Source organism: Hyperolius riggenbachi, chromosome 7 (assembly GCF_040937935.1).
Source record: "Hyperolius riggenbachi isolate aHypRig1 chromosome 7, aHypRig1.pri, whole genome shotgun sequence".
In the NCBI taxonomy this organism is placed as follows: domain Eukaryota; kingdom Metazoa; phylum Chordata; class Amphibia; order Anura; family Hyperoliidae; genus Hyperolius; species Hyperolius riggenbachi.
Genome location: NC_090652.1, coordinates 205,776,108 through 205,799,855, shown reverse-complemented (window position 1 = coordinate 205,799,855; position 23,748 = coordinate 205,776,108). Strand labels below are relative to the sequence as shown.

The 23,748-nt window shown below is 39.8% G+C and overlaps 1 protein-coding gene across 2 annotated transcripts in view; it reads right to left on the bottom strand.

The window, feature by feature from the left end:
• VPS8 (VPS8 subunit of CORVET complex) overlaps positions 1 to 23,748 on the bottom strand; it is a 457,588-nt gene that overhangs the window by 245,832 nt on the left and 188,008 nt on the right. For both annotated transcript variants that reach the window (XM_068245033.1, XM_068245032.1), the window contains exons 26-29: positions 20,801 to 20,873; positions 19,841 to 19,960; positions 5,797 to 5,868; positions 2,156 to 2,275 (exon numbers count right to left, since the gene is read on the bottom strand). In XM_068245033.1, coding sequence (XP_068101134.1) covers positions 2,156 to 2,275; positions 5,797 to 5,868; positions 19,841 to 19,960; positions 20,801 to 20,873 — 385 coding nt within the window. The remainder of the gene's footprint in view (positions 1 to 2,155; positions 2,276 to 5,796; positions 5,869 to 19,840; positions 19,961 to 20,800; positions 20,874 to 23,748) is intronic.

Here is a 23,748-nt window from a genome sequence, read left to right as displayed (position 1 = left end):
CTCTCTGCTCTAAAAAATAGCCACAACATAATAACCTTTATAGGAAACATTTTCTTCATTCCAATTTATAGAAATTCCCCCACAGAAAACCCTTGAGTTTTACTTGGTATCACTTTTGCAGGGAGCACACAACGGGTTAAGCCTCAGTGTTTTCCATATGAAGAGATGCCTAGGGAAAGGTCTCCTGCAGGCTACTCACCCTTGCTGATAATAACTAGTTAGACAAATAATCTGCCTAAGCAAACACAGAACATAGAAAACTGAATTTCTTCAGCAACTATATGTGGTATTTAGAGTTTTCATTGGGTGCTATACAAAAGTTCGGGTCCACTTTAATATTAATAAAAAAAAAAACTTACTGGGTGGTGCTGCCTTAGACTGTCCTTCATAAACCTGTTACCTCATTGAAAAGTGGAATGTGATAGTTATAATGTAAACACTTAAAATAAGTATGGGTTAAAGGACCACCATCGTGAAAATCATAAAATATAAAATACATGTAAACATGTACAAATAAGAAGTACAATTCTTCCAGATTAAAATAAACCATAAATTACTTTTCTCCTATGGTGCTGTCACTTACAGTAAGTAGTTTCTCATGGTTTTGTTTAGTTTCAAAAGCACTTAGTAAATGGCAGTTGCTCTATACAACTGCCAAAAAAGTGTGCGTCGCGCAGGGAGGCTGGTCAGCATCATTACTGTATTTACTTGAGTATAAATCTAGAAATTTAGGTCTGATTCACTTCATAAAAGTATATGGGCCGACTTATACACGAGTCACGGACAAAACTGAGCACACTGAGTAATATGTGTACTATTAGTGACATTCCCATTTGCAGCAATCTACCCAGTGGTAAGTTATATTTTGAGGAAAGAAAATGCAGAGAAAACACAAGTCTAAAAGTCCTGGTCACAACAATTAACAAGTAAAGGGGCAGGGGGGAATACTGGGCTGCATAAAAAGGAGTGAATAATTGCAGCACTTGGGGGCCTGAAGGAGGTATTGGCTGCACTTAAAGGGAACCTGAAGCGGATAAAAACTTTTAAAATAAACACATGGCGTAGCTGCAAATGAATATTACATACTAACCACACCGTCAGTTCCTCTCAGAAGCTAACAATTTTCTTCTTACAGTGATCCCTTCTAATTCTGACAATATTTTGTCAGAAATGAATTATACCAGTTGCTGTCAGTTATATATCAGCAGCTGTCAGTTACAACTGAATGTGCAACGTAAGGTCCATGTTCCTCTATGGCTCAAGTGGACGATATTACAGTTTAACAGTGTGCTGACCAGGAAGCCATTATGGGGGTAATGCCATTTTTAAAATGGAGGACAGAGCATTCCATTGATCACAGTGGACAAACAGGACGCAGGAGAGGAGAAAGAGATTAAGGAGTAGGCTACACAGAAGGTATGACCTGTGTATGGTTATTTTGACTTTTTATTTTCAGTTCAGGTTCTCATTAAGTGACAGGAGGGGTTAATGGCTGCGATACTGTATGCAGTGCTGTCATTAACTTGTCCTAGTCCCCAAGTGCAGCCATTAACTTTGCTGGGTAGACTTGTACTTGAGTCAATAAAACATTCCAGCTTAAGAGGGTTAAATATTGGAGTCGACAAATACACGAGATCGACTTGTATTTGAGCATATATGGTATATAAATCCTTTTCAGGGAGTGTCTTTATAAAGAATAAAAGCCTTGCTGAGAATCCCCCATGAAGAGATGGAGAATAAAAGCCTTGCTGAGAATCCCCCATGAAGAGATGGAGAATAAAAGCCTTGCTGAGAATCCTCCATGAAGAGATGGGCTAGTTCAAAACCTATTGGTTCTGTCAGATTTCTACTATCTACTGTAAGTGACAGCAACATAGAAGAAAAGTAATTTATGGTTCATTTTACTCTGGAAGAAACATACTCAGTATTTGTATATGTTTGCATGCATTTTAAATTTTAAAGTTTTTCACAAAAGTGGTCCTTTAACATGTTTCTAGAAGACAGAAACGTACAAATTCTCTTTGCCATTCCCCTATTAGGGCTTACAATTTGCACTTATAAGATATAATTAGTATTAATATTTTTGAGTATAGTCTGAGTTTTGAATCTGATATCAAATATTAAATAAGAAAGAGGCTGGAGGTGCTGTGCTTACCTGGTCAAACAGCATTCGGTTAACGAATAGAGTATTATCTGGTTTAGCAAGCTGTCGGGCCAGGAATGTGAAAAGACAGCCCACCTGAGATGGGGTGAAATCAGAGTTCTCCACCATAACCTGAAGAGAGAGGCTTACAAATTAAGGTTCAGTGTTTCAAGCAAAACACAGGAAGACATGAGCAAAAGTCAACATTAATCTCTTAATAAATCATTTCAAAAGACTCAAATGTTTTACAGACTAAAAAAGGATTGCCTTTATTTTTTGAAAATGTATTCTGTTTAGTAGTTATGTAAAAATACGCTGATAAAAACATCAGTTGCTAAGATATTTAGGCAGTTGCGTACCAGCAAATTAACATAAAAATCCTACACAGTTTTTTACTTAAAGGGGACTTGAAGCGAAGGGAATATTGGGGCTGCCAGTGGACCCATTTTCTTTTAACCTTAGAATATTTAAGTATACTCTCCCCTCTCAAGCCATATACTTACCCTGTTGGTATCTAGTCTGGTACTAGTGGGTTGATGCATAAAGCTGTGGCAATATTGCTGTGTGCAGACAGCGCATGGCAATATAACCATTACTACTGGTAGTAGGTTACTGCAAGTTATGCAAGAAGGAAATATCTCTGCAACACTATTCAATGTGTGTGCTAGGACCAACAAGACATTGTATAGGGGCAGAGGAACTAGGCCCTTTTGAAAACAGCACCACACATATATATACTTCAAAAATATACAATTTATTCAATACAATATAACATCACTATAAACATAAAAACAATTAAAACATATATACCGCCTGTGTCATCAATAACCATGAAATATAGAGCTCAATAGATCAATATGTATATAATAATCAATAAGTAACTCCAGGGGTGCTCATAAAAGAGCCACCCGCTGGGTGTGATCTCGGGTTCAGTTAATTGCAAGTATACGAGTGATAAAGTGCAATCTGTCCTAGTGACAGTAACTCCTAATACATGTACTGAGTGCTATCAATATGATGCAATATAACAAAAAGATGCAATATGATTAAAATCCTAAGTGAATACACAATAAACCTGTGAAGCTGAAACACAATATTCAAAAGTGACTATGATACTGCATACTGAGCAAGTAACAAAGTGAACACATGTGCAATATACTTATCCGGATTGGAGCACAAAAACAGGCTGGCTAGGAGAAGAAGGGCCCCAGGCGGATGTCTCCCAGTTATGTCATTACACAACCCACAGTACTTGAGTAACGTGAGTGTTACAGTAACAGTGTTACTAACAAGTGTTACCATCACAACTCCTGCAGTACACCAGTATTGTGAGTCGCGCTAATAGCATAACCTGCTGGCGCTAGTAGCGCTAATATTTCCATCTGTCCTTGCACAGCAATATCACCACAGCTTCCTGCATCTGCTCCACAAAGACCAAAACCTCAGCTTCTCATCAAATGAGTAATATGTGTATAAAACAAAGCAGTTATTTTGCAAAGAAACTAACTCCGTTTACACACGCACGCACGCACACAGGATAGATTTGTGCAGCTAATTACTACTATTCTTCCCCAGATAACCTGGCAGCATTTGGACTATTCATAGCATAAACATACTGGTAGGTCTACACCATAAATCGAGATGGGCTTCTAATTTAGCCTTCATTGCATTCAAATTTTTACAGATTTTAAAGTCATCTAACCCAGCAATTGCTGGTTTAGTAACCAGCTGCCAGTTAACTGTCTAGTACCTACTTGGCTTGATTAGCTCAAGAGCAAAATCCCCAGAATTTTGAATAAGAAGTCAGATTTGCAGCTCATCTTTAGCTATGAAATGTATAGTTTTATTAATAATAATAATAATAATAGTAATACATGTTCACAAGACTAAAGTAGCCGTTTGATATTTAAAGGGGCACTACAGTGAAATTTAGGCTATTCGGATTTCCTTAGTAACATGTTTCTATTAGAAAGAGCAACACATAATAGATAGTGATGACATTTACAAAGGTCATTTGAATAGGATAATTTATAGTTCAGATACAGATCCGGGTGTCACTAATAAGGCAAGGGAAGGACATAGTCTGTGTTCAGTTAGGCTAACAGATCTTTCTCCTCTGTCAGCTAAAGCCTCGTCCTCCTAATGCAAGTTCATTCAGCAGAAAGTACTGCGCTTAGGAATGTCCTAGGTAAATAAACAGGCTGCATGCTTATTTACGTAAAGCCTTGTACACACCATGCAATTTCCTGTCAGATAGATGGGTCGAAAAGAATTTCTGACAGGTCCGATCGTTTTTCTGATCGATTTGCATAGAAGTGATTTGCATCAGAAAAACAATCGAAAATCCGATGGGATCTGTTGGAAATTATCTATCAACCTGTCTATCTGATGGGTAATTGCATGGTGTGTATCAGGCATAACACCTTTCACAGTATTGGGAGAAAGGGCTAGCATTAGGAGTACTGTGCTTTCAGCAGTCTGACAGGAGAGAGAGAAAGCTGTTATCACTATAACTGAACACAGAGTACGTCACTTTCCTTGCCTTGGCGACCTCCGAATCTGTATCTGAGCTATAAATCCTGTCCAGATTACATTTTTTAAACAACAACACTATATAATAAGTGATGCTCTTGCTAATAGAAATACACTACTAAGGAAATCCGAGTAGCCTACATTTTGCGGTACTGTCCCTTTAAGTTGTCTATGGCCCACCTCAGTTCGCTAACAGAACACTTAGGTCAGATGAGTTCCTGGTCACACCATCAGCCCATAATCCTCCTGCTGCTTTCACATCTTCCAATTACTACTAATACGACAGCCTATTCTGAATTCCTAACACTATATGTAGTATTAGGGAGGCAAGGGACAAATACTGATCAGAAATTCCAATGAATGCTTCCACTGAACAAACATGCCATAAATATATAGTATTTCTCTCAGATAAGTAAGCTGGTTTATGTTGTGGATAGCTTAGTCCTGAAACCATTTAAGCCAGGCTTATTTTAGGTGGAAATGCCTTGACAGGCTGGGAAAATCTATTATGAGCGATGTACCTTGTGAGTGGTTGGACAGGAGTGTTTATAGCAAACAAGGCTTCTCACAAACAATCATAAAATAGTGTTGTAATCTTTTGATTAGAAAACATATTATGTGAATGGGTCACTTTAACGTTTAGAGGGACATGGATAGACAAAAAGTGCAGACAAAGATCTCTGAAACATGCATGTAAATAATAAGGCTCTCTTGTCATAATTATTTCGGGGAACAAGATCAATAAAATATATTTTTATTACTGATCATGGATGCTTTGCCCTAGAAGCAGAAATACAAAAACAAGTCCTTTGAAGCATTTATTAGCATTCAGACTTACTGATCACCTGCTATTCACACGTTAGCTGACACAGCGAGAAAAATCACTAAAGCTCTGATTACTTCTCTTTTGGCTGCACAAAGCACAGCTGAAGCAAAAGACACACCAACAATAATATAAGAGTTACTAGATCCACACATCTGATCAAGAAGTACACATATAATAAACCTTGTGGCAGGTAGAGAAAATGCACTGCAATCACTGATTCTGTCATCTTTATATAAATGTGTTCAATGCATATCTTAAAACATAAACCTAAAAAAACAGGTAAGTTAGATTTCACCTTCAGTAAGATGTCAACAATTCTCTGCTGGTGTTCCACTGCTTGCTTGTCATTAGTAAAGTCTTCAAATGTCTAAAGAAAAATTAAATACAAGAACGGTAAATCATAACAAAGTAATTTCAAATACTGTAAAAAGAATATTAAGAATGTGAAAGATGCATACACAAATGACACAAAAATATCAAATGAAAATCTCCACGCTCTAAATGGGCTTTTACCCCTTCACTTCCTGTGGTGTAATCAGTAACAGGAAATGAGTATCCACTCCAACGGACGCAAACGCAGATATATATATATATATATATATATATATATATATATATATATATATATATATATATATATATATATATATATATATATATATATATATATATATATATATATATATATATATATATATATATATATGTGTGTGTGTGTGTTTTAATATGGTGTAGGTCCACCTTTTGCGGCAATTAAAGCCTAAATTCTCCAAGGTATTGTTTCATACAAATTGTGAATTTTAGCCCATTCTTCAGTTAAAACACCATCCAGTTCTTTTAGAGACGATGGCGGCAGAAATCGACTTCTTACTTGAATCTCTAATAATGACCATAAATGCTAAATAATGTTGAGGTCTGAGGATTGTGGTGGCCAGATGAGATGCTCAACTTCATTAGAATGTTCCTCGTGCCATTCTTTAACAATTCTAGCTGTATGGATTGGGGCATTATCATCTTGAAAGATGGCATTCCCCTCCGGAAACAGTTTTTGAACAATAGGATGAACTTGGTCGCCCAAAATTCCTAAATTGTCTCGGCTGTTAATTCTTCCATGAAGGGAAATAATTGGCCCGGCGGATTTCCAAGAAATAGCACCCCAGATCATCACAGAACCCCCGCCATGTTTTACGGTTGGGAGAAGACTGTCTGGATGAAATGCTTCTTTCGGCTGTCTCCAAACATACACTCGGCCGGAGGTCGGAAATAAGGTAAACGATGATTCATCAGAGAAAATCACATTTTTCCACTGCTCGAGGGACCAATTCTGGTGGTTTCTACACCACTCTAAACGCTTTGAAACATTTGTCTTTGAGAGCAGAGGTTTTCTAATTGCAGTTCTTCCATGGAATCCAGATTTGTGCAGCTCCCGACGAACAGTTTTTGTGGAAACTGGGTTCTGTAGGTGTTCATTCAGCTCATGCAGTGATTTAAGGAGCCGTGGTCTTGCGAGCTTTTCTAACAATTCGATTTAGAGTCCGATGGTCAGACAACTTTGACTTTCGGCCACAACTGTGCTTTGCTGAGGACGTTTTTCCTTCTCTTTCAAAGGCAATCATTACTTTTGAGACAGTACCTCTTGAAATGCCAAGCATTTGGGCAGTTTCTGTTGCAGTAGTGCCTGCCATCCGAGCACCAGAAATTTGGCCTCTTTGAAAGTGAGAGATCTGCCATTTTTATAAATTATAACCAACTTTAGTTTAAATATCTGTAAAAACAGTTATTTTAATTAAACATATGAAATAACAAAAATAATAAACAAACATTTTTTATGATGCCAAAATGTTAGTTGTTTCCATTGTCCAACCCCTGCATATACAGGTCCTTCTCAAAAATTAGCATATTGTGATAAAGTTCATTATTTTTCTGTAATGTACTGATAAACAGACTTTCATATATTTTAGATTCATTACACACAACTGAAGTAGTTCAAGCCTTTTATTGTTTTAATATTGATGATTTTGGCATACAGCTCATGAAAACCCAAAATTCCTATCTCAAAAAATTAGCATATCATGAAAAGTTCTCTAAACGAGCTATTAACCTAATCATCTGAATCAACTAATTAACTCTAAACACCTGCAAAAGATTCCTGAGGCTTTTAAAAACTCCTAGCCTGGTTCATTACTCAAAATCGCAATCATGGGTAAGGCTGCTGACCTGACTGCTGTCCAGAAGGCCATCATTGACACCCTCAAGCAAGAGAGTTATGCTGGGTACACACGTTGAGATTTCCCGCTCGATTCGCGGGATCGAACGGTTTGATTCGATTATTTCAAACATGCTCGATTGGATTTCGATAGTTTTTTTCATGTTAAATATGCAAAATCAACGGCAAAAACGATCGAAATCCAATCGAGCATGTTTGAAATAATCGAATCGAACAGCGAATCGAGCGGGAAATCTCAACGTGTGTACCCAGCATAAGACATAGAAAGAAATTTCTGAACGAATAGGCTGTTCCCAGAGTGCTGTATCAAGGCACCTCAGTGGGAAGTCTGTGGGAAGGAAAAAGTGTGGCAGAAAACGCTGCACAACGAGAAGAGGTGACCGGACCCTGAGGAAGATAGTAGAGAAGGACAGATTCCAGACCTTGGGGGACCTGCGGAAGCAGTGGACTGAGTCTGGAGTAGAAACATTCAGAGCCACCGTGTACAGGCGTGTGCAGGAAATGGGCTAAAGGTGACGCATTCCCCAGGTCAAGCCACTTTTGAACCAGAAACAGCGGCAGAATCGCCTGACCTGGGCTACAGAGAAGCAGCACTGGACTGTTGCTCAGTGGTCCAAAGTACTTTTTTTGGATGAAAGCAACTTTTACATGTCATTCGGAAATCAAGGTGCCAGAGTCTGGAGGAAGACTGGGGAGAGGGAAATGCCAAAATGCCTGAAGTCCAGTGTCAAGTACCCACAGCCAGTGATGGTCTGGGGTGCCATGTCAGCTGCTGGTGTTGGTCCACTGTGTTTTATCAAGGGCAGGGTCAATGCAGCTATCAGGAGATTTTGGAGCACTTCATGCTTCCATCTGCTGAAAAGCTTTATGGAGATGAAGATTTCATTTTTTTCAGCACGACCTGGCACCTGCTCACAGTGTCAAAACCACTGGTAAATGGTTTACTGACCATGGCATTACTGTGCTCAATTGGCCTGCCAACTCTCCTGACCTGAACTCCATAGAGAATCTGTGGGATATTGTGAAGAGAAAGTTGAGAGAGGCAAGACCCAACACTCTGGATGAGCTTAAGGCTGCTATCGAAGCATCCTGGGCCTCCATAACACCTGAGCAGTGCCACAGGCTGATTGCCTCCATGCCACGCCGCATTGAAGCAGTCATTTCTGCAAAAGGATTCCCGACCAAGTATTGAGTGCAAAACTGAACATAATTATATGAAGGTTGACTTTTTTCGTTTTAAAAACACTTTTCTTTTATTGGTCAGATGAAATATGCAAATTTTTTGAGGTAGGAATTTGGGGTTTTCATGAGCTGTATGCCAAAATCATCAATATTAAAACAATAAATAGCTTGAACTACTTCAGTTGTGTGTAATGAATCTAAAATATATGAAAGTCTAATGGTTATCAGTACATTACAGAAAATAATGAACTTTATCACTATATGCTAATTTTTTTGAGAAGGACCTGTACATATACATACATACATAGATATACATATACATCGATAGATATACATATACATAGATATAGAGATATATATATGTATATGTATATGTATATATATATATATATATATATATATATATATAGATAGATAGATACTAGTAGACCCAAGCCCGTTTAAAAACGGGCTCTAGGTCTTTTTCCGACGGCCGCAGAGCAGATCAGTCAATAACAGTCTCATCAGTCTGCGACAGCTTGTACTCACGTGCAACTGTCAGCAGAAAGACCACGCTGCGGGAAGGTCTGGCGGACCCGTCGTTTGTTACAATAGTGCGTGTGTACGCTCCTTTATAAATACTAGGTATAACGATCTCCAAACAAACAGTCTGCTTCTCTAAAATCAGATAACTCCAGCTGTACAAGAGAAAGAAAACAAATCTTTCCTCCCAGAAAAAGTAAACGAGGGAGACTTGCATGCCACTTATTTCAGTGCTAAAGAAGGTGCTTCCAGACAAGTAGGCAGTTACCTTGTCTGAAAATCCACCATGATTTGAAGATTAAATCGACAGCAGAACAGTACTGTTCCTGTTTAGAGTTTTTTCTGATTGAGGTAAGAATGTACAATGTAAGATGCTTGCAAGATGGAAAGACAGACAAAGGATACTACGTACTTCCCAAGCTGATGGTGATGTTCTATAAATTAATGTGATCAATGAATCCAAGACCAAATGATTAGCCTCTTTGCCTTTAAATTCAATATTTGTGCAGGAAAAACGTGCCTGTATGATATGACCTGCCTGGCTATACGACAAAGGTGATGTTAGACTAGTGAATGACAATTTAACATATGTGATTTCCAGCGGCCTTATCATCTGATGCCTTCCGACAACTTAATTATTATTCCCTATTCTGCTCCCAGATTATGAGCTTCGAGGGAACTGAATAAACCTCATTTAATTTAATTCGAGTCTCCTGAGGACTCCGCTTCAGAAAAAGAGACTTCAGAGGGGAGAGAGAGACGTTCGGATTAAACGTCCTTCCTTTGAACTAAAGCCGAGTCGTGGTGTTGATAATAAGCAAGTGTTCCCCTAGCAGATGAAAGGGAAGCATATGGGGGTGAGGAGGGGAGCAGCACACACTCCCCTCTGCTGCATGGCAAGAAAGCTGCACATTATGTTAGCGTTCTGACAGAGGCCGGTACAACAGAGGACAAACTGGTGACATGAGAAAAGGAAAAAAATGTATGGCAGTTATCGTTTATATCTCTCTATTTAAAGTGATCCTGTGCCCAAATCTTGTGATTTAGAGTGAACCTGTAAAAACATTATACATATTATAACTGCTCCATGTGTGGCTTTCTTTTATGCTCCTTTGTATTACATTTGCCTTTTTTCATCTACCCATGTAGTGAGACTTAAGGTGGAGTCTTAAAGCTGACCTGAATTCAGAACTTCCTCTCTGCTCTAAACGATAAGCAACAGCAGAATAACCTTTAAATAAAAAATGTTCTTTGTTACAGCTTATACAAATCCTGCAATAAATCTGCCGTGTGTCTACATCTGCTTTACTAGACGCACACATAGGGTTAACATCCTGTGTTTACAAATTAGCTGCTCTGTTGAGGCAGCGAGCTGACACAGCTGAGAGATCAAATTACAGTAGTGATTTGTCACAGATGAAGAGGGAATTAGACTAAACTCTCTAAATACATACAGTGTGCATTTATCTATGTTTTCCCTTCTGTCCTGTGCAAAAGTTCAGGTCCACTTTCAACTGTGCCCATCTCTTTTCATCACAAAACTGTTCCCATGTCTAGTAATATGATATTACTGATAGGATTAGTGGGCACCATTCTTTAATCAGCCTGGTATAGCTTTTCTTGAGAGACAATACTGAAACCAAGGACAAATACATTTTTAAGAAGAAAACATGTTTAGGGTAAAAAACAGCCTTTTTCACATATAGTCGAGAACCCAAATGCGGGAGGCAGACTTCCTGTACCATTTACAACAATAAGAGTGTAAAAACACTCGGCCATAATCAGAAAATAGACAACAAGCAAGCATTATATCTGTACATGCATGGAAATGATGAGGCATATTTATATGCGTACATTCAAAAAACGTGCCTGAGAATCTTGGCGCTGGGTAATGCCCATAGTAGAATAAGTAATGTAATGCTACAAATATTCTATCAGCATCTTAACATCCTTGGCCATTATCACAAGTCAGGCTGGAAAAAACAAGCCAGGAGCAGTAACCCCGAGCGTGACTCATGGTAGTCGTCAGCAGGACTGTGTAGAGCATAGCACGCAGCAGGTGTTTTCACTCATCTCCTGGGTGATCCAATTCTCCTCCCTGTCCTCCGAGTCTCTGCATCCGTTGCGTGAGATCGCCATTTGTCGCAATGTCAACAGACGGCGATCTCACTACAGGGTTACAGCGCTACCCGAAGGATGGAGGAAGAACTGCAGCGTTGGATACCAGGGAGGTGAGTAAGTGCAGGGGCTGCTGCAGATCTCTCTGCGGTGTGATTTTTTCCAGGTGTTAGGGTCTAAAAGCCTGCAAAAAAGTTGCACCGCTTTTAGACTCTAAAATCTGGAAAGAATCAGACCACCAGGGAGGTTAACAAACCCAATTCTCACATTAACCTCTCCTCTATCAAACACTAACCTTAAGCTGAAATGGGGTTCAGATACATAATGGCTAAACTTTGGGCACCTGGTCCCTTACCTCCGCTGCTGCCTTTGCCAATATCCTGCATTTCTGGTGTTCAGCTATACTATAGCCTAGCCTAGCACCTAGCACAATTCCTGTGCCCAAATGAACCTCCTGGCTATAGTATAGCCGAGAACGTATTACCTTTATGATGCTCATCCGAACCGCCAGAGCCAAAGAGTGTTTGGCTATAGTACTATAGCTGCCCACCCATTACTACAACGCCACCGGTAACACTGCCGCTATAGCAGCCGAACTCTGGCTTCTGTCACTAATCACCCAAATTACCTTCTTCAGCTTTATCAGGAACTGTACTTCCAATAAATCACAAAATAAAAAATAGCTAATCTCAATATTCTGAAACAAACAACTGTACAACAAATAACTCACACTTTAGCCTGTAAGAATCATTTATAACAGCTGAATAAATTAATTGCCATGTTAAAATCATCCACCTAATTCACATTAGAGTTGAATTTCAGTCTGGCATAAAAAAAGAATTAAACCTGTCTAAAAAGTTCCTATTGTCAAAATGGGTTCTATACTTTCCTTTGTCACAAATGTAATCTTTGTAAAAAAATAAAAAAATAAAAAAATCCCCACTATTTCACAGTACAGTTAGTGGTGGCAGTAGTTATTTGCTTCTTATGCCATCTCCTGGACAGTAGCTTGAGGTTCAAACTGCTGCCACCACTAAAGAATAGGGATAGGGATTTGACTCATGTATTCTAATTACTATCCAATCAAATAAACCAAGAAGATTTTCAATGTATCACTGTGGGTGTGTCCCCCGTATTCTAAAATAAAACATTATGTAGGCCTGATTTGTATCAGAAATGTGTTGGAGACAGGTCTAAACATGGACGCACACGGGTATTTAGATTTGTATGGTTCGCTATTATAAACCATGGGCGATTGAAAAGAATTTTAAATAATTATTCCCAATTGAAATCTAAATTTTGACTGCAATTCAATTTTCAATTATGTAACAGTATGCAAAATGTAACATACACATGAGACAAAATGCCACGAGGCATAAAGTTGTCTCCAATTTTTAAAACATGATCTCATCATTCTCAATGATCTAACATTTAAGGTGGATCTGTATGATGTGATGGTTAGGGTGTCTGTTTAGAAAGAAGCTTTTTTTTGTATCTTACTAATGCTGGGAATTCATGGCTCGTGTCTGCCGTGCGTTTCTGCTCTTGATCGTTTTTGTCGCTTGATTCTGCAGTCGATTCTCTTATCTTCCGCTCGTTTTTCTTATCTTTTTCCATCCACTTCAATCAGAAAACGAGCGGCCAAAGAATCGAAAGTGAGATCGGACATGTCAGAAATGATCTATAGAACCATCTAATCAGCTAAAAAACGAACCGTGTATTCCCAGCATAACAGATTGCCAGTGCTTTGAATGTCACGTTTAAAAAAAAAAAGTCAAACCCATTAAGATGGCCATATGTTAAAAAAGAGGCAATCAGTTTAATTTTTGTTGTCAGAGCTTTGAAGGTTGTAGTATAAATAATCTAAATAATAAATGTGCAATTCCCTAGGTAGAGGGAGTAGCAATATAGCCTGCTGATTTCCCCGCCTCTGCGTACTTCTTAAAGCGGTAATCTGCAGCAAAAGTGGCAAACCAGCTTTTTGGAAAAACACCAGTGTTATCCATTCTGATCCATTACAGCCTGTAGCTATAGCTATTCACCAATCTAATTAGTGCCAATCATGTTAATGGACACTTTCTGAATATAGTGATCATAGTGGCAATCTCATAAAAATAGCAAACACTTCCAAAAGTGACCCCCAGTCCATATATTTATACAAATCTAGTGATGTTCTTTTCACCTAAAAACTACATTTTACATGAAACAGAAAGTGGCAAAATGAAATTGTGGATATACAGTACTTTCAAGAATACAATGGAGCCATAAGGAAATCAATGCAGAACAGATGCAAGTAAAAGGAGGAGACCGGCAAGAGCCTTAAGATTTCTAATTAAAGATAGAGGGTTGCAGTAATAATAGCTATACGCGCAGATAAATTGGATAGATATGATTAAAGGAGGATCTGGAAGAGAAATACTGCGTTTCTAATGCCTGAGCTATTTTTATTAGCCTCCGATGACTGACAAGACCCCTGGGAAAGCTTCAGCTCCAGAGATTTTACCCTCAGTAATTAGAGGTGCTCCAGGCCTTTGACCATCTGATATTGGCGGTAGACTGCCTCCTTGCTGCAGTGACATTAGATAGCATTTCACACTGCTTACATGGAGAGATTTCAGGAGCTACTGAACTTGCTTTAGGAGCGTTACAATTAGGAATTAATTTGAAGCAGTTTTTCATGTATGCATTCACTGTTGTTTAAAGTCAAAATTATCTGTAACAAACATATATTATGTTGGCCACATGCATTTCGAGAAAAGTAGTTACCGGTATTATATTTTCAATATTTCAATAGTAAGTAATCAAACGTACTGTGCTACCATTTTGGTTTGATTGATTTTCTTGTAATGAACAATAGACAATTCACAAGTGAATTAAACTGAAACAGATACTGCTATGGAAATTAGGGCTTGATTGGGCTGGTTTTAAGCAATTATTTATTGCTTTATTTCAAATTGATGATTTATTAAAGAGTAACTGTTAGCCCCCAAAGTGAAATTTAAATCTCTACAGCAATGTTTTATTTAGTATTAAAGTGATCCAAAAAGCCAATGCAGAACTTAAAAATCAATATAATTTTGTTACTATGTAGCCTTTTGAATAAGCTAATGATGCAAAGCCGCATATCTGATACTGATGAGCATGCAGAGCATGCCTATGTCTGCCCGACCCCATTCTCCCCCCTCTCCCCCCCAGGACCAGGTGCCGATCTATTCTCACATCAAACAGCTGACCGCTCTGACAGGGAGAGAGAGCGGCAGCACTTCCAGCGCAGCCACGGCAGAGCAGCCGCCACCGAGTCACATGTGAGACATGTGAGAGAGATGCACGGTGGCGGCTGCTCTGCCGTGGCTGCGCTGGAAGTGCTGCCGCTCTCTCTCCCTGTCAGAGCGGTCAGCTGTTTGTGTGAGAATAGATCGGCACCTGGTCCTGGGGGGGAGAGGGGGGTCGGGCAGACATAGGCATGCTCTGCATGCTCATCAGTATCAGATATGCGGCTTTGCGTCATTCGCTTATCCAAAAGGCTACATAGTAACAAAATTATATTGATTTTTAAGTTCTGCATTGGCTTTTTGGATCACTTTAATACTAAATAAAACATTGCTGTAGAGATTTAAATTTCACTTTGGGGGCTAACAGTTACTCTTTAATTGAAAAATGGATGTACAACAATTTAAAATGCTATTTTCAATTGCTTTTATTTAATAAGACAATCCGTTGAACAGAGAATAAAACAAAATGGGCCCGATCCAATTTACTTTTTCTCTAAGTTTTCTCCTAAGTGATATTTTGACATCTTATTGCTAAAATGCGTCTTAATTCCAGGTAGCGTGACAGTGGGAATTGCATAGGGGAAAAAGACTTGCTGGGCAAAAAAAACTGTCCAAATTACACTTGAGTGCTGACTGTAAGGAAAAATATAATTTACATCCCTGGATTCTTAACCCTTAAGGCTGCTTACACACAGGGACGTTACAGGCGCACGTTAGTGCAGCCTGTAACGCTCCCCCAACGTACAGCAATGTAACACAAGTGGGCTGTTCACACTGTCCACGTTGCGTTACATGTAACGCTGCACGTTCTTCCAAAAGTGCAGCATGCTACGGCGTTACAGTGGCTTAAGCCGCGTTAGACTGTTTGCACATGCGCAGTCATGTTGGGGAGGAGCGGAGAGCGGCCAGGCACATGGCTAATTAATATTCACTGCACGTTGTGACGTGCAGTGTTTACTTCCTGGTGCGGCCGCTCGGTGCGGCAATTGGCCGGCGGGACCACGTGATGCCGCATGCGTCCAAGAGTACGCATCACGGCATCACGGACGCCAGAGTGAGCTGCACAATGCAGCTCACTCTGACGTCCACATCGAAGAGCACCAGGCCTTGCGTTAGGAGCACGTTATGCGACCTTAACGTAGCACCTAACGCAACGTCTTGGTGTGCAAGTGGCCTAAAGTGAAAAAAGGAACACAGTTTTGCACTCCATGAATGCTGCTGCTTAACCACTTAACGACCGCCCACTGCACAGGGGCGACCGGAAAATGGATCCCGCAAGGACTGCCGCATGCACAGAGGCGGCGGTCCTAGTACGGGCATGGGCGGAGCGATCGCGTCATCCGTGACGCAATCCTCCGCCGGGGATCGATGGCCGGGGACTTAGACTCCAGTCCTCCGGCCAATTAGCAGCGCCGTGGGGCGGTGGAAATCCGCAATCCAGCGAAATTAAGTGTATAAAGCACTTTGCCAGGTAGACAAAGTGCTTTATACACGCTTCCTCCTCGCCTCGTGGTCTCATTGTTCCAGAGAGCACCAGCGAGGAGGAAGTAGTAAGTATACACCACACATTTTTTTTTTTGCCCACAGCCCCCCTGTTCTCCCACCCCAGCCTTCAGACCCCCCCCCCGCCCACCCTCCAGAACACTGTTTGCACCCAATCACCCCCCTAATCACCCATCAATCACTCCCTGTCACTATCTGTAAACGCTATTCTTTTTATTATGCCCTAAACTGCCCCCTGCTGATCACCCCCACCCCTCAGATTCTCCCCAGACCCCCCCCCCCGTGTGCTGTATCCCTCTATCCCCCCTGTAATAACCCATTGATCACCTGTCAATCACCCATCAATCAGCCCGTAACCTGCCCTTTGCGGGCAATCTGATCACCCACCCACACCAATAGATCGCCCGCAGATCCGACGTCAGATCACCTCCCAAGTGCATTGTTTACATCTGTTCTCTACCCTAAACACCCACTAATTACCCATCAATCACCCCCTGTCACTGCTACTCATCAGATTAGACCCCTATCTGCCCCTAGGGCACTCAATCACCCGCCCACACCCTCAGAATTGTGAGTGTGTTTACTATTTCTGGCCAAACATGTTTTGGTAGTGGGGACCTCACAGGGGTGTCCTCTTTCCTTGAGATTGAGGACTAAAGATGGTTGTTGTGGGTGTTGAGCAAGGGCAGTGCACCAACTGAAGCTGAGGGATTTATTGGTGCTTTGGCTCCATGCACTGTTCAGCTGGATGGTGAAGTTACATGACCTAGAAAATAAAGTCCCTCATAGATGAGGATGAGGGAGATTTGGAATGTGGGAGTGCAGCATTATGGTGGGTGGAAAAGGAAGTAAGAAAATAATATCCTGAAATAAGACTTAAAACTATGTGCACATATTGTTTTTTGAAAAGCAGATGATATCATACAGCTGCAACTCACAGCTTGGTGGATAACTGAAGGCGAAGGCCACCCATGTGGGGGGGGGGGGGGGTTGGACACCTGTACACATGCTAAACTGTCACACAAACCAATAATGAACTGTTATATCAGCCATATAAAAACTAGTGTGTGCATGTAGTTTTAAAGAGAAATTCTACTACATCTTTGCTATAAACATGTATCGATGCTGTACAAATGTTTTTGTAATATATAGTTATTAAAATTTACCTTCACATTTCATATTTCAGACAGCTATGCAGTTTCAAAACGGTAAGCTCAAGCTTCACTTCCTGTCTAGTCTACAATATCTACTCAGTATTAAATCATCTGTTCAAATAATACTGATGAGTCATGTGGATCACCCACCCAGCATGGGTATGTGTAAAAATACACCACAAAACACATTATACTACTTCTCCTAAGTACGGCGGTACCATGTGTGTGGCACTTTTTACACCCTAAGTGCGCTAAGGGGCCCAAAGTCCAATGAGTACCTTTAGGATTTCACAGGTCATTTTGCGACATTTGGTTTCAAGACTACTCCTCGCGGTTTAGGGCCCCTAAAATGCCAGGGCAGTATAGGAACCCCACAAATGACCCCATTCTAGAAAGAAGACACCCCAAGGTATTCCGTTAGGAGTATGGTGAGTTCATAGAAGATTTTATTTTTTGTCACAAGTTAGCGGAAAATGACACTTTGTGAAAAAAACAATTAAAATCAATTTCCGCTAACTTGTGACAAAAAATAAAATCTTCTATGAACTCACCATACTCCTAACGGAATACCTTGGGGTGTCTTCTTTATAAAATGGGGTCATCAGTGGGGTTCCTATACTGCCCTGGCATTTTAGGGGCCCTAAACCGTGAGGAGTAGTCTTGAAACAAAAATGACCTGTGAAATCCTAAAGGTATTTATTGGACTTTGGGCCCCTTAGCGCAGTTAGGGTGCAAAAAAGTGCCACACATGTGGAATCGCCGTACTCAGGAGAAGTAGTATAATGTGTTTTGGGGTGTATTTTTACACATACCCATGCTGAGTGGGAGAAATATCTCTGTAAATGGACAATTGTGTGTAAAAAAAAAAATCAAACAATTGTCATTTACAAAGATATTTCTCCCACCCAGCATGGGTATATGTAAAAATACACCCCAAAACACATTATACTACTTCTCCTGAGTACGGCAATACCACATGTGTGGCACTTTTTTGCAGCCTAACTGCGCTAAGGGGCCCAAAGTCCAATGAGCACCTTTAGGCTTTACAGGGGTGCTTACAATTAGGCACCCCCAAAATGCCAGGACAGTAAACACACCCCACAAATTACCCCATTTTGGAAAGCAGACACTTCAAGGTATTCAGAGAGGAGCATAGTGAGTCCGTGGCAGATTTAATTTTTTTTTTTTTGTCACAAGTTAGCAGAAATGGAAACTTTTTTTTTTCTTGTCACAAACTGTCATTTTCCGCTAACTTGTGACAAAAAATAATATCTTCTATGAACTCACTATGCCTCTCAGTGAATACTTTGGGATGTCTTCTTTCCAAAATGGGGTCATTTGGGGGGTATTTATACTATCCTGGAATTCTAGCCCCTCACGAAACATGACAGGTGGTCAGAAAAGTCAGAGATGCTTGAAAATGGGAAAATTCACTTTTTGCACCATAGTTTGTAAACGCTATAACTTTTACCCAAACCAATAAATATAGGCTGAATGGGTTTTTTTTAATCAAAAACATGTTTGTCCACATTTTTCGTGCTGCATGTATACAGAAATTTTACTTTATTTGAAAAATGTCAGCACGGAAAGTTAAAAAAAATCATTTTTTTGCCAAAATTCATGTCTTTTTTGATGAATATAATAAAAAGTAAAAATCGCAGCAGCAATCAAATAGCACCAAAAGAAAGCTTTATTAGTGACAAGAAAAGAAGCCAAAAGTCATTTAGGTGGTAGGTTGTATGAACGAGCAATAAACCGTGAAAGCTGCAGTGGTCTGAATGGAAAAAAAGGGTCTGGTCCTTAAGGGGGGTAAAGCCTACGGTCCTCAAGTGGTTAATAATGAAGAAAGTAGAACAGAATCCATATAATTAATAGCAGTTTATTAATAAATCACCTTATAATTTAAAAAAAAAACAATCCTTTGTGCTTCATTCAGTCACAGTGACATGGACAGTCAGTGTCATCCAAGCTTGACAAGGGGACTTCATTCCAAAACTTTGCTATATAGATGTCAGTGCGATAGTCTACAATGCTTTTTACTTGCACTACTGTTGAATGAAACTCAGAGGATTGCTTTTATGATGTATAAGAACATCTATTAATTATATGCTGCTTACTCCCCAATCTATAGTATGTGGCTTTCTCTCATTTTGCCAGAGGCTTTCCAGCTATAGCACATGTTTTGATGTGGGTGCTTATATCTCCATATCTTGTCTTGTTTTCAGTGTTGCTGCTTCATAATCACTGCTGTTACTGTGCCTTCCAAAGATACCATGTCAAAGAAAACCGAGGTAATTTGTCATAATACCTTACGGATTTAATCACACTGTAAAATATTTATTTATATATTTTTGCTCTTACCAAAGCCAACACATTAAGAAACTCTCGTGTGTCAAAATGCAACAGTGTCCGGATGTATGGATACACCTCCTCATCGGGGGCAGCTTCTGGAGAGTGCAAGCGTATCAAAAACTCAAACACCTGTAGGAACAAGTAACAGGTAAATAAGGCGTTAATTTCATCAATGCAATGCCATATAACACATGCATCATACTGATGTACTGCACCAAGATCATGCATGTGAGGACAATGCTGCAACTGATATCAATTACACTACTAGGCAGCTCATAGACCCTGGACATTCCACTGTACAGGCCTTCAAGCAATGTTATGCAAATTAATTGCACAGAACTACAATGATGAAAGTTAAAAATCTATTAAAGGAATATTTTGTTTTTGCACTGCAAAACCCCAAGTTCAGGCTGCAAGTAGTTAATTAAGCATATGATTTGGGCATCCATTAGGACTAAGTGCCAGTAAATCAGGAACTTAGCCAAGCTTTTCGCTGATCAGCTGTTATATGGCCAATATTTTAGAAGATGCCATGACTCGACTATTATGTAACCATGCTCCAGATATCATTTTTTCCTGGTATTTTAATAGGTATCCAGGCTAGGCTATTATATAGCCAAGTCCTGGATATTGGATTTTCAGGGCAATACTCCAGTATACCGTATTTCCCTCTTATGAAAGCCAGAGTTTACTATGAACCCCTTAGAATAGGTACCATCTGAAGTGTCCACTTACATTGTATACATACATTAGCTTACATTTTTAAATATGTAAAATACTATTAATTAAATACTTCTTCAGTTTCTTCATATATTACTTTTCTAGCCTATTTACGAGCTGGGTGTGACAAGCTCAAGAACCAATTTGCCACACATTAAGAATCAGCCTGGTTTCATTAAACTCCAGGTCAGAAGATTGTTCTACAACATCTGTGCATTGAAATAAATAGCCTTTGTATATGGAACTAACCTGGTTTTTCACCTGTGGGACAAGGTCTTCTGGAATGTCACCCAAAGGATACGCTCGCCCAGCTAAACTTGAACTATAAAGAGACATTACAATGCATTCAGTACATGTAATGTGACAGAAAGGAGGGAGGGTGCTTACTCTCTAAGCACAACTGAATACCTACAATTTTCTGGGGAAATACTGTAGGGCTGAGTGTCAGAATTGTGAGTGTGTTTATTATTTCTGGCCAAACATGTTTTGGTAGTGGGGACCTCACAGGGGTGTCCTCTTTCCTTGAGATTGAGGACTAAAGATGGTTGTTGTGGGTGCTGAGCAAGGGCAGAGCACCAACTGAAGCTGAGGAATTTATTGGTGCTTTGGCTCCATGCACTGTTCAGCTGGATGGTGAAGTTACATGACCTAGAAAATAAAGCCCCTCATAGGTGAGGATGAGGGAGTTTTGGAATGTGGGAGTGCAGCATTATGGTGGGTGGAAAAGGAAGTAAGAAAATAACATCCTGAAATAAGACTTTAAACTATGTGCACATTTTGTTTTTGAAAAGCATATGATATCATACAGCTGCAACTCATAGCTTGGTGGATAACTGAAGGCGAAGGCCACCCTTTGGGGGGGGGGGGGGGTTGGACACCTGTACACATGCTAAACTGTCACACAAACCAATAATGAACTGTTATATCAGCCATATAAAAACTAGTGTGTGCATGTAGTTTTAAAGAGAAATTCTACTACATCTTTGCTATAAACATGTATCGATGCTGTACAAATGTTTTTGTAATATATACAGTGGTGTGAAAAACTATTTGCCCCCTTCCTGATTTCTTATTCTTTTGCATGTTTGTCACACTTAAATGTTTCTGCTCATCAAAAACCGTTAACTATTAGTCAAAGATAACATAATTGAACACAAAATGCAGTTTTAAATGATGGTTTTTATTATTTAGTAAGAAAAATAACTCAAAACCTACATGGCCCTGTGTGAAAAAGAAATTGCCCCTGAACCTAATAACTGGTTGGGCCACCCTTAGCAGCAATAACTGCAATCAAGCGTTTGCGATAACTTGCAATGATTCTTTTACAACGCTCTGGAGGAATTTTGGCCCACTCATCTTTGCAGAATTGTTGTAATTCAGATTTGAGGGTTTTCTAGCATTATCCGCCTTTTTAAGGTCATGCCACAACATCTCAATAGGATTCAGGTCAGGACTTTGACTAGGCCACTCCAAAGTCTTCATTTTGTTTTGTTTTTCTTCAGCCATACAGAGGTGGATTTGCTGGTGTGTTTTGGGTCACTGTCCTGCTGCAGCACCCAAGATCGCTTCAGCTTGAGTTGACGAACAGATGGCCGGACATTCTCCTTCAGGATTTTTTGGTAGACAGTAGAAGTCATGGTTCCATCTATCACAGCAAGCCTTCCAGGTCCTGAAGCAGCAAAACAACCCCAGACCATCACACTACCACCACCATATTTTACTGTTGGTATGATGTTCTTTTGCTGAAATGCTGTGTTACTTCTACGCCAGATGTAACGGGACACGCAACTTCCAAAAAGTTCAACTTTTGTCTCGTCGGTCCACAAGGTATTTTCCCAAGAGTCTTGCCAATCAATGAGATGTTTTTTTAGCAAAATTGAGACGGGCCTTAATGTTCTTTTTGCTTAAAAGTGGTTTGCGCCGTGGATATCTGCCATGCAGACCGTTTTTGCCCAGTCTCTTTCTTATGGTGGAGTCATGAACAATAACCTTAATTGAGGCAAGTGAGGCCTGCAGTTCTTTAGATGTTGTCCTGGGGTTTTTTGTGGCCTCTCGGATGAGTTTTCTCTGCGCTCTTGGGGTAATTTTGGTCGGCCAGCCACTCCTGGGAAGGTTCATCACTGTCCATGTTTTTGCCATTTGTGGATAATGGCTCTCACTGTGGTTCGCTGGAGTCCCAAAGTTTTAGAAATGGCTTTATAACCTTTACCAGACTGATAGATCTCAATTACAGTACTTTGTTCTCATTTGTTCCTGAATTTTTTTGGATCTTGGCATGATGTCTAGCTTTTGAGGTGCTTTTGGTCTACTTCTCTGTGTCAGATAGCTCCTATTTAAGTGATTTCTTGATTGAAACAGGTGTGGCAGTAATCAGGCCTGGGGGTGACTACAGAAATTGAACTCAGGTGTGATAAACCACAGTTAAGTTATTTTTTAACAAGGGGGGCAATCACTTTTTCACACAGGGCCATGTAGATTTGGAGTTATTTTTTCTCACTAAATAATAAAAACCATTATTTAAAACTGCATTTTGTGTTCAATTATGTTATCTTTGACTAATAGTTAACGGTTTTTGATGAGCAGAAACATGCAAAAGTGTGACAAACATGCAAAAGAATAAGAAATCAGGAAGGGGGCAAATAGTTTTTCACACCACTGTAGTTATTAAAATTTACCTTCACATTTCATATTTCAGACAGCTATGCAGTTTCAAAACTGTAAGCTCAAGCTTCACTTCCTGTCTAGTCTACAATATCTACTCAGTATTAAATCATCTGTTCAAATAATACTGACTAGTCATGTGGATCATAACAAAATTGATCAGGAGGAGTCACAGGTGGTACCTTGAACTACACAGGAAGTGTGCTGAGGAGAGGGACACGAGGGACACGGGGGACGCCAGCGCGACGGACAGTCAGCCTGTGAGACCAAGTGGGGGAGAGCACGTGGATAAACATTGTGCCCATGTAAAAAGCAACTAACCTGTTCATGGTGGATAAAAATCAATGATTTAAAAAAAAAATCTGATTTTTTTATTTAAATCAGAGTTTTCTTCAATAAAATGCTTTTTGAGGAAAATATATTACCAATACCATCCAAAGGTTATTCAACCATCATGAAATAAAGATTCTGTAATGCTTGTGTGCACAAGCAAACCTGTCTGTTTACAAATCACAGGTGTAATGCTTGGGGGTTAA